Source organism: Manis pentadactyla, chromosome 5, assembly GCF_030020395.1.
Source record: "Manis pentadactyla isolate mManPen7 chromosome 5, mManPen7.hap1, whole genome shotgun sequence".
NCBI lineage: Eukaryota > Metazoa > Chordata > Mammalia > Pholidota > Manidae > Manis > Manis pentadactyla.
The window spans coordinates 95,851,699-95,864,539 of record NC_080023.1 but is presented as its reverse complement, the minus strand read 5'-3'; the positions used below and the strand labels follow the sequence as shown (position 1 = coordinate 95,864,539).

Sequence of the window (12,841 nt, the reverse complement as noted above, 5' to 3'; positions counted from 1 at the left end):
TTGAATACTTACCAATTTCTTACATCAGAACATGTTTCACAGCCCGAGGCAACCAGATGAGCCATCATGGCTAGTGGGCTGCTCCTATAACTACTTCAGTTCATACATGCAAATTTCCTTCTCCCTTAGATGTACTATTTATGCCTGCTTATTATGAGCAAAGTGGAAATGTCTTCTCAATAATCTGAATCACTGTTGTATTGGTGGGAATTACTACTAATCTTTTGCATTTGTCCAATTTCTTTTGCTCCAGTTAGCTGAGTGTGTTCATGTTTTATTCTGTCATATCCAAATAGTGAATTTCAAAGAGAATGTGTCAAGTGGAGAAAAAACTACTCTGCCCTAACATGACACTTTGAACATAAGTGAAATCCAGGCTGGTGCATATTTTTGTTAAACAACAAATAAAGGTGATTCTCAAGCCCAGCTCTGTAAACAGAGTGGCAAGAGTGTAGTTGGTAAAGATTAAGAGAGCAGAAAGGTAATGATATCTGATACCAAGGCTGGGAAAATGCAAGATTAAGTAAACTTTAGAAAGTCCTAAAACCCTCAACAAGCATAGTATTGCCAATTGAATACAATTTATTTTCCTAGTTAGTAATAGTGGCTCAGTGTACTTGGGAATCTTTATTTTTTCCTCTTAGGAATACATTATGGATTTTACAATGGAAAGAGAAGAGAAAGTAGCCTTTGCTCTATGTAAATCATCTTTTACCTGTACTTACCTTTACATCTAGATACCTGTACTAGAAACAACACTGATTAATTAAAAGAATGGGATCCAACACTCTTTACTCAAGATATTATACAGAGTCTCACAATCCCCTTTGATCATTTGGAAAGTGAGTCTAAAATATTCAAAGAGAAAGAGATCTAGCCTTCTTGACACTCTGTAGTCAGCAGAGAGATCCTGACTTAGGATTCTTCTCAGTCAATGTTGTCATGAAGCCAGTTCACTTACCTTGGTAGCTAAGGAATGGGCTGCCCCTGCTTCCAAGAGGACTGATGCCACATCAACCTGGCCTTCCCTGGCAGAGATGTGCAGTGGCGTGTACCCATTCGTAGTGGCTGCATCTGGGTGGGCCATGTGTTGTAGAAGCAACTGGACAATTTCTGTCTTACCCAGGCGAGAGGCAATATGCAAAGGTGTCTGTTCCTCCTACAACTCAAGTCAAGTAAAAAGTTAGTGCCAGGACAGACCAAACTTCACTGATAATATATTTCACTCAGATGTTTCAAGAGTATGCATTCTCAGAGTCTCTAGGAATGCCTACCTAAAAGGAAATTTTTACAATTTAGCCACAACTGACTTTATATTTTGCTACAGAGGTGATCTGCTTGTTCATAAAAATCTTTAGCTTTTTTTTAAAGTATGTACTTCCATGAACTCGGTCATTGTTTTCTGGGAACACCAAACTCACTAAATGAGTTTCTCAACTCATCAAGCCCTCACTTACATTTAAATATAAACCAACTCCTGGTTCTGAGTAAGAAAAGAAATCTAGTCCAGAAGTCCTAGGACCTAGATTCTCATCCAAAAGCTTTCACTAAGACACTGTGTTTATTCTGGGAACTGTATCAAGAGAAAAAGAATGAGGAATGCTGGGAAGAGATTGTTCTTATTCCACTCAGGAAGCCAAGGATACACATGCTGGTCATTTTCTTCAAGGGGAGACTGTGGATAAAGAAGATACTGAGTCTGGTTTTGTAAAAAGTTGTTCCATGAAACATTGCAGATTGGGCTGAGACTTATATCCAGGACTTCAAAGATGAAATGAAACTCTGGCAAGAAGCATATGAGATTGACTATTTGCCAAGTGCTTTTCATTTAAAAACAGAGAGGATATAGCTGGTATAACGGACAGGAAGGACATGCTTGGAGGCTCAAGAAATCACCTGACTCCAATGTATTTTCAGCAAAGTATTTTCAGCATTAAGAAAATCAGACCAAACCATTCTCCTGTAAAAAGAAAACTGTGTGTAACCTTAGTGATGGAAAGAGATAATAACTTTACAATCTGCTCAAGGACATGTCTTAATAAATGTGAGGAAGACAATGCTGGGCCAGCTTCCAGGGCTAAGAATGACTGGAGAAAAGATGTAATACAGAAGAGAAGAACTGTTTAAATAAATGTAGTATCTCAAAATTATGAGAAAAAAAGGATTAATAGGGAGCTTCAGGAAGAGATAAATAGCATTGTATGAATTTCAGGGTAGTGAAAAGTAAATAATAATACAATTATTTTAGTAATAGAATTAGAATTTTATAAAAATTTGCAATTTCTAAACTTCCTTCATGTACAATTCCTACTTAATCCTATCCTTAAAACAGACCTAAAATGCAGGCATAAAATGTACTATCTGACCATTTTCCAAAGCATAGAGATTAAGAGGAATTCAGTGAGTTCCCCAGGATTGTCCAAAGTTGTTCAGCTTAATAGCTGAAATAGCACTTATATTCAGGCATTGGATTCTAAAGACATTTACCTATTCATTCTACAGAAATAAACACAGTAATATGACCACTAAGAAAATTAACAGGGAAGGCGGAGCCAAGATGGCGGTGTGAGTAGAGCAGCGGAAATCTCCTCCCCAAAACATATTTATTTTTGAAAATACAACAAATACAACTATTCCGAAAAGAGAGACCAGAAAATACAGAACAGCCAGACTACATCTACACATGTGAGAACCCAGCGCCTCACGAAGGAGGCAAGATACAAGCAGCATCCCAGCAGGACCCGAGCACCACTCATCCCAGCTCCTGGTGGGAGGAAAGGAGTGGGAGCCGGGAGAGAGAGGAAGCCCAGGACTGCTAAACACCCAGCCCTAGCCATCCACACCAGAGCGCAGACACACAGTGCATGCATGGGGTGCTGGAAACTAGAGAAACAGGATAGCAAGATCTGTAAGTGGGTCCCTGCAGCCGGCGCCCCTGGGCACAAAAAAAAGCGAGTGCCCTTTGAAAATCTTAAAGGGACAGGGACCCCACAGCTGGAAGGAGGCATCATGGCACAATCAGCTTAGCAGATGGGAACCCGGGGACTCTGGACACCCTAACCCCCTGGGAAGCAGTGCAGCTCTGAGGCCCCTCAAGGAGATAAACAGTGTCCCACCCATTCCTGCTCTGGCGTGACTCTGCCATAGAGGAGCCCACAGCAACCACGTGCGGAGATTCCTTCACAGCAACCGGGCAGGAATCAGAGACCCCATCTGCGCACAGCCGCCCAACACAAGCCACTAGAGGTCGCCATTCTCCCAGGAGAGGAAAGCTACAAACTAGCAAGAAGGGACGTTCTCCCAGCTGACACGTGCCAACTACCCATGACTATCTCTATCGCCATGAAAAGGCAGAAGAATTTGATACAGACGAGACTAACCCAGACAGTCTACCCTGAAAAGGAATCTTGGGAGATAGACGTAACCAATCTTCCTGAAAAAGAATTTAAAAGTAAGGTCATAACCATGCTGACGGAGCTACAGAGAAATACGTAAGAGCTAAGGAGGGAGAATACAGAAATAAAACAAACTCTGGAAAGATTTAAAAACAGAATGGATGAGATGCAAGAGGCCATTGATGGATTAGAAACCAGAGAACAGGAAACATAGAGGGTGATGCAGAGAGAGATAAAAGGATCTCCAGGATTGAAACATTAAGAGAACTGTGTGACCAATTGAAAAGGAGCAGTATCTGCATTATAGGGGTACCAGAAGAAGAAAAGAGAGAAAAAGGGGTAGAAAGTGTCTTTGAAGAAATAATTGCTGAAAATATCCCAAAACTGGGGGAGGAAATAGTTGCTCAGATCACAGAAATACACAGAACCCCCAACAGAAGGGACCCAAAGAGGACAACACCAAGACACGTAATAATTAAAATGGCAAAGCTCAAGGACAAGGACAGAATTTTAAAGGCAACTAGACAGAAGAAAAAAGTCACCTACAAAGGAAAACCCATCAGGCTATCATCAGACTTCTCAACAGAAACCTTACAGGCCAAAAGAGAATGACATGATATATTTAATGCAATGAAACAGAAGGGCCTTGAACCAAGAATACTATATCCAGCATGATTATCATTTAAATATGAAGGAAGGATTAAACAATTCCCAGACAAGCAAAAGTTGAGGGAGTTTGCCTCCCACAAACCACCTCTACAGGGTATGTTAGAGGGACAGCTCTAAATGGGAGCACTCCTAAGGCTAAATAGATGTCACCAGAGAAAATAAAATCACAGCAAAGAAAGCAGACCAACCAAATACTAATTAAAGGCAAAAAATAAAATCAACTACCCACAAAAGCAGTCAAAGAAAACACAAAAGAGTACAGAATAAAACACCCAACATATAAAGAATGGAGGAGGAGGAATAAGAAGGGAGAGAAATAAAGAATCATCAGACAATGTTTATAATAGCTTAATAAGCGAGTTAAGTTAGAAAGGAAGATATTAAAGAAGCTATCATTGCACCTTTGGTAACCCCGAATCTAAAGCCTTCAATGGCAATAAGTACATATATTTCAATAGTCACCCTAAATGTAAATGGACTGAATGCAACAATCAAAAGACATAGAGTAATAGAATGGATAAAAAAGCAAGACCCATCCATATGCTGCCTACAAGACACTCACCTCAAACCCAAAGACATGCACAGACTAAAAGTCAAGGGATAGAAGAAGATATTTCATGCAAACAACAAGGAGAAAAAGCAGGAGTTGCAGTATTAGTATCAGACAAAATAGACTTCAAAACAAAGAAAGTAACAAGAGATAAAGAAGGACATTCCATAATGATAAAGGGCTCAGTCCAACAAGAGGATATAACCATTATAAATATATAAGCACTCAACACAGGAGCATCAGCATATGTGAAACAAATACTAACAGAACTAAAGGAGGAAATAGAATGCAATGCACTCATTTTAGGAGACTTCAACACACCACTAACCCCAAAGGATAGATCCACCAGAAAGAAAATAAGTAAGGACACAGAGGCACTGAACAACACACTAGAACACATGGACCTCACAGACATCTATAGAACTCCACATCCAAAAGCAACAGGATACAAATTCTTCTCAAGTGCACATGGAACATTCTCCAGAATAGACCACATACTAGGCCACAAAAAGAGCCTCACTAAATTCAAAAAGATTGAAATTCTACCAACCAACTTTTCAGACCACAAAGGTATAAAACTAGAAATAAATTGTACAAAGAAAGCAAAAAGGCCCACAAACACATGGAGGCTTAACAACATGTTTCTAAATAATCAATGGATCACTGACCAACTTAAAATAGAGATCAAGCAATATATGGAAACAAATGACAACAACAACACAAAGCCTCAACTTCTGTGGGACACAGCAAAAGCAGTCTTCAGTGGAAAGTATATAGCAATCTAGGCCTATTTAAAGAAGGAAAAACAATCCCAAATGAATAGTCTAATGTCACAATTATTGAAAGGTCCACAAACACATGGAGGCTCAACAACATGTTTCTAAATAATCAATGGATCAATGACCAACTTAAAATACAGATCAAGCAATATACGGAAACAAATGACAACAATAACACAAAGCCCCAACTTCTGTGGGATGCAGCGAAAGCAGTCTTAAGTGGAAAGTATATAGCAATCCAGGCCTATTTAAAGAAGGAAGAACAATCCCAAATGAATAGTCTAATGTCACAGTTATCGAAAAGCCCACAAACACATGGAGGCTCAACATGTTTCTAAATAATCAATGGATCAATCACCAACTTAAAATAGAGATCAAGCAATATATGGAAACAAATGACAACAACAACACAAAGCCCCCACTTCTGTGGGACGCAGTGAAAGCAGTCTTAAGAGGAAAGTATATAGCAATCCAGGCCTATTTAAAGAAGGAAAAACAATCCCAAATGAATAGTCTAATGTCACAATTATCAAAATTGTAAAAAGAAGAACAAATAAGGCCTAAGTCAGCAGAAGGAGGGACATAATAAAGATCAGAGAAGAAATAAATAAAATTGAGAAGAATAAAACAATAGGAAAAATTAATGAAACCAAGAGCTGGTTCTTTGAGAAAATAAACACAATAGATAAGCCTCTAGCCAAACTTATTAAGAGAAAAAGAGAATCAACACACATGAACAGAATCAGAAACAAGAAAGTAAAAATCATGACAGACCCCACAGAAATACAAAGAATTATTAAAGAATACTATGAAAACCTATATGCAAACAAGTTGGAAAACCTAAAAGAAATGGACAACTTCCTAAAAAAATACAACCTTCTAAGACTGACCAAGGAAGAAACAGAAAATCTAAATAAACCAATTAGCAGCAAAGAAATTGAATTGGTAATCAAACAACAACCCAAGAACAAAACCCTTGGTCCAGATGGATTTACCTTGGAATTGTATCAGACATACAGAGAAGATATAATACCCATTCTTCTAAAAGTTATCCAAAAAATAGAATAGGAGGGAATGCTCCCAAACTCATTCTATGAAGCCAACATCACCCTAATACCAAAACCAGGCAAAGACCTCACCAAAAAAGAAAACTACGGACCAATATCCCTGATGAAAGTAGATGCAAAAATACTCAGCAAAATATTAGCAAACCGAATTCAAAAATACATCAAAAGGATCATACACCATGACCAAGTGGGATTCATCCCAGGGATGCAAGGATGGAACAACATTCGAAAATCCATCAACATCATCCACCACATAAATAAAAAGAAGGACAAAAACCACATGATCATCTCGATAGATGCTGAAAAAGCATTCGACAAAATTCAACATCCATTCATGATAAAAACTCTCAACAAAATGGGAATAGAGGGCAAGTACCTCAACATAATAAAGGCCATATATGATAAACCCACAGCTAACATCATACTGAACAGCAAGAATCTGAAAGCTTTTCCTCTGAGACTGGGAACAAGACAAGGATGCCCACACCCCCACTGTTATTCAACACAGTACTGGAGGTCCTAGCCACAGCAATTAGACAAAACAAAGAAATACAAGGAATCCAGATTGGTAAAGAAGAAGTTAAACTGTCACTATTTGCAGATGACATGATATTGTACATAAAAAACCCTAAGGACTCCACTCCGAAACTACTAGAACTGCTATAGGAATACAGCAAAGTTGCAGGATACAAAATTAACACACAGAAATCTGTGGCTTTCCTGTACACTAACAATGAACTAATAGAAAGAAAAATCAGGAAAACAATTCCATTCACAATAGCATCAAAAAGAATAAAATACGTAGGAATAAACCTAACCAAGGAAGTGAAAGACTTATACCCTGAAAACGATAAGACACTCATAAGAGAAATTAAAGAGAACACTAACAAATGGAAACTCATCCCATGCTCCTGGCTAGGAAGAATTAATATTGTTAAAATGGCCATCCTGCCCAAAGCAATATACAGATTCGATGCAATCCCTATCAAATTACAAACAGCATTCTTCAACGAACTGGAACAAATAGTTCTAAAATTCATACGGAACCACCAAAGACCCCAAATAGCCAAAGCAATCCTGGGAAGGAAGAATAAAGTGGGGGGAATCTCACTCCCCAACTTCAACCTCTACTACAAAGCCACAGTAATCAAGACATTTTGGTACTGGCACAAGAACAGAGCCACAGACCAGTGGAACAGAATAGAGACTCCAAACATTAACCCAAACATATATAGTCAATTAATATTCAGTAACAGAGCCATGGACATACAATGGGGAAATGACAGTCTCTTCAGCAGATGGTGCTCGCAAAACTGGACAGCTACATGTAAGAGAATGAAACTGGATCACTGTCTAACCCCATACACAAAAGTAAATTCGAAATGGATCATAGACCTGAATGTAAGTCATGAAACCATAAAACTCTTAGAAGAAAACATAGGTAAAAATCTCTTGGACAGAAACATGAGCAACTTCTTCATGAATATATCTCCCCAGGCAAGGGACACAAAAGCAAAAATGAACACATGGGACTATACCAAGCTGAAAAGCTTCTGTTCAGCTAAGGACACCATCAATAGATCAAAAAACTATCCTACAGTATGGGAGAATATATTCATAAATGACAGATTTGATAAAGGACTGACGTCCAAAATATATAAAGAGCTCACACACCTCAACAAACAAAAAGCAAATAATCCAATTAAAAAATGGGCAGAGGTGCTGAATAGACAGTTCTCTAAAGAAGAAACCCAGATGGCCAACAGGCACATGAAAAGATGCTCCACATTGCTAATCATCAGAGAAATGCAAATTAAAACCACAATGAGATATCACCTCACACCAGTAAGAATCACTACCATCCAAAAGACAAACAACAAATGTTGGCAGGGTTGTGGAGAAAGGGGAACCCTCCTACACTGCTGGTGGGAATTTAAATTAGTTCAGCCATTGTGAAAAGCAGTATGGAGATTCCTCAAAGTGCTCAAAATAGAAATACCATTTGACCCAGGAATCCCACTTCTAGGAATTTACCCTAAGAATGCAACAGGCCAGTTTGAAAAAGACAGATGCACCCCTATGTTTATCGCAGCACTATTTACAATAGCCAAGAAATGTAAACAATCTAAGTGTCCATCAGTAGATGAATGGATAAGGAAGATGTGGTACATATACACAATGGAATATTATTCAGCCATAAGAAGAAAACAAATCCTACCATTTGCAACAACATGGATGGAGCTAGAGGGTATTATGCTCAGTGAAATAAGCCAGGCGGAGAGAGACGAGTACCAAATGATTTCACTCATATGTGGAGTATAAGAACAAAGAAAAACTGAAGGAACAAAACAGCAGGAGAATCACAGAACCCAAGAATGGACTAACAGTTACCAAAGGGAAAGGGACTGGGAAGGATGGGTGGGAAGGGAGGGATAAGGGTGGGGAAAAAGAAAGGGGGCATTACGATTAGCATGTATAGTGTGGGAGGGGCATAGAGAACAACACAGTACAACACAGAGAAGACAAGTAGTGATTCTACAATATCTTACTACGCTGATGGACAGTGACTGTAATGGGGTTTGTGGGGGGGACTTGGTGAAGGGGGGAGCCTAGTAAACATAATGTTCTTCATCTAATTGTAGATTTATGATACCAAAATAAAAATAAAATAAAATATAAAAAATAAAATAAAAATAAAATAAAAATAATAAAATAAAATACAAAATAAATAAAATAAAATAATATAATATAATATAATATATTATAATATAATAAAATGGCAAGGTGCCTCTCAATAGGACAGAAGGGGCACATTTTGGAAGATAAAACTTTCTCTGAAATCCAGAGGAAAAACAGAGGAATGGGAGAATTAAATTATATACATAAATGAACAGCAAAACAAACAACAAACCGAAGACCTTGAGAATAGCCTTCGCGAACATCTGTAGTGGCTGGGCTTACCTCTTGCACTACTTCTGCCAAACAAAATTTGATAGAGGAGGACACTGCCAGTCACGCAATCTCAAATGTGCTTTTGATGAGTGAGGGAGAGAGTTGGGACATGGATGACCCCTTAATCCACAGCTGAGAAGACGCAATCCCTGACTGAACATACTCAAATTATCAACTATTGTCCATTGCTTCTCAGACCACAGAAAAAAAAGGCACTTTTTTTTTAAGTTAAATAGTAAGCTGTCTTGCTCATTTTTTTCAACTTTTGGTGCATTCCTCTCTTAAAGCAGAAAAGGGAAGAACATGCAACTCTGGTAAGAAAGTCTTTCCACTTGTAACTAGAGATGTGAGACCTTATGAGATTTGGATAACTATTTCCTTGTTGAATTGCAAAAGTTGAATTTGCTGCCCCAAGCTAAAGTTAATTCCAAGGTAAAGAATTGGGAAAGAAAAGAAGGAAATATTCATGGGAAGAACCAAGAAAAACATGGGAGGGAGCGTGATCCCCTAATCCTTTCCCAAACATAAGGGGCAATAATTCCCTCATCAGAAAGCACTGCCAGCTGTGGGACAGTTCGGACCAGGAGAAGAGCTCTGCCTTACAATGTAGGCCACTGTCTTCCAATACTAGGGAGATTTCCTGAGCCCCTACTCCTTTTACCCAAAGACAGAAATAGCAAGGGCTGGACTATTTGATGCAAAGATTTGATAAAATTTCTGCTACTCGTTCCTACCTAACAGGATTCCCAGAAACCAAATATTTTGGCAGCTAAACTGAAATTTAAAGTGAATTTTCAAGTGAGTTTAACTCTAGGGGCCCTGTAATTGCTCAATCTCTAAAGCAAATGCCAGACCCCTTATGTACCAACAGAAAATGGGCACCTAAAGGAGAACCCCCAGATGGACAGACCCTGGTGGCCCTCTCGGTTATGCCCATGGAGGACACTGGACAAGAAAGGACCTTCCTGAGGGCAGGGCCTAGAGGCATGCACATTGGTTAGCCAAGGAACACACGCCACTGAGCTCCTGCTCTCCAGTCTGCCCAGCAAGTTATTATGCTCGTAGCTGGTGAATACAGTACGTTGCTTGGCCTTTTTAAAATAAGAAAGATTATTATAATTGTGCAATATTTCTTTTATTCTATATTGGGAGTAGGCAAAATTTGGCTTAGCCCCCTAATTACATAGCCATGAGGTATTATTTCTAAATCCAATTAAGAGGAAAGTAGACTTCCCAAGTGCATGCATGTGGGTATGTGTGCTGGGAAATCAAAAGGTAAAACAGAGCAACTAGGTACCCAATTTTCTGCCTGATACCCACTATATCCTTCTGGAACAGCCTTCCCTCCTCTGGGGGAAGTGGACGTCCCATACTCCATGTGGCTCTAGAGTGGCTGCCAGTCCTCTCACCCCACCTCAAGAATAGGCTGTGTGAGTGGGTGTGGGGCTCGGTCTTGATCCTATATTCTGGCCGTAGTGATCTGCTCAGGCAGGGAATGTGACTAATTAGAATCGCTGTTTGTTTGTGGAGGAGAGAGAAGGGCTCTCTTTATTGAGTGGGATTGAGAAGGGCTCTATATCTGAAGAAGAGATACCTGATATCAGCAGAGAGGAGTTAGGAAAAATATACAGAACCAGAGAAGGAACCCTCTCTCTTATTCTAACACTGATCCTCAGGCAAGTCAGCACAATCTTGAATTTTAGAACCCTAAGCCATCCTACAACCCAGCTTGCTGTTGTTAAATAAGATAATTTGTTTGGCAAAACTGGACAGCTACATGTAAGAGAATGAAACTGGATTATTGTCTAACCCCATACACAAATGTAAACTCAAAATGGAACAAAGACCTGAATGTAAGTCATGAAACCATAACACTCTTAGAAAAAAATATAGGCAAACACCTCTTGGACATAAACATGAGCAACTTCTTCATGAACATACCTCCCCAGACAAGGAAAACAAAAGCAAAAATGAACAAATGGGACTATATCAAACTAAAAAGCTTCTGTACAGCAAAGGATACCATCAGTAGAACAAAAAGACATCCTACAGTATGGGAGAATATATTCATATATGACACATCTGATAAGGGGTTGACACCCAAATTATATAAAGAGCTCATGCACCTCAACAAACAAAAAGCAAATAACCCAACTAAAAAATGGGCAGAGGATCTGAACAGAAACTTCTCCAAAGAAGAAATTGAGATGGCCAACAGGCACATGAAAGATGTTCCACATCACTAATCATCAGAGAAATGCAAATTAAAACCACAATGAGATATCACCTCACACCAGTTAGGATGGCCAACATCCAAAAGACAAACAACAACAAATGTTGGCGAGGATATGGAGAAAGGGGAACCCTCCTACACTGCTGGTGGGAATGTAAACTAGTTCAACCATTGTGGAAAACAGTATGGAGGTTCCTCAAAAAACTCAAAATAGAAATACTATTTCACCCAGGAATTCTATTCCTAGAAATTTACCCTAAGAATGTAGCAGCCCAGTTTGAAAAAGACATATGCACTCCTATGTTTATCACAGCACTATTTACAATAGCCAAGAAATGGAAGCAATCTAAATGTCCATCAGTAGATGAATGGATAAAGAAGATGTGGTACATATACACAATGGAATATCATTCAGCCATAAGAAGAAAACAAATCCTACCATTTGCAAGAACATGGATGGAGCTAGAGGGTATTATGCTCAGTGAAATAAGCCAGGCAGAGAAAGACAAGTGCCAAATGATTTCACTCGTCTGTGGAGTATAAGAACAAAGAAAAAACTGAAGGAACAAAACAGCAGCAGACTCACAGACTCCAAGAATGGACTAACAGTTACCAAAGGGGAAGGGCCTGGGGAGGATGGGTGGGAAGGGAGGAATAAGGGGCATTACAATCAGCACACATAATGTAGCAGGGGCGGGGGCAAAGGGAAGGCAGTATAGCACAGAGAAGACAAGTAGAGACTCTGTAGCATCTTACTACGTTGATGGACAGTGACTGTAATGGGGTATGTGGGGGGGTCTTGATAATGGGAGGAATCTAGTAACCACAATGTTGCTCATGTAATTGTATATTAATGATACCTAAATAAATACATAAATAAAAGATAAATTGGAAACACTTTTATTATTAAATATGGATTAAAAGATAACTAGCAGGAATACTACCACAATTTCAGGTAAAAATAGTGAAATTCGTGATATTCAGAAAATATTGATTATAATTTCTTTTATCAGCTAAATGCCAGATAACTTTAAAAAGAAATGAGAATAGGCAGAACACAGAGGATTTTTAGGGCCATGACAGTACTCTGTATGACACTGTATGGATGAACCCCCAGAATATACAAGACCAAGAGGGAATCCTAATGTAAACTCTGGACTTTGCGGGATTATGATGTTTCTGTGTCAGTTCACCAA

General features: G+C 39.0%; 1 protein-coding gene across 24 annotated transcripts in view; it reads right to left on the bottom strand.

The window, feature by feature from the left end:
• ANK2 (ankyrin 2) overlaps positions 1 to 12,841 on the bottom strand; it is a 323,577-nt gene that overhangs the window by 96,954 nt on the left and 213,782 nt on the right. For all 24 annotated transcript variants that reach the window (XM_036920818.2, XM_036920824.2, XM_057502564.1 and 21 more), the window contains one exon: positions 962 to 1,159. In XM_036920818.2, the coding sequence (XP_036776713.2) occupies positions 962 to 1,159 (198 nt within the window). The remainder of the gene's footprint in view (positions 1 to 961; positions 1,160 to 12,841) is intronic.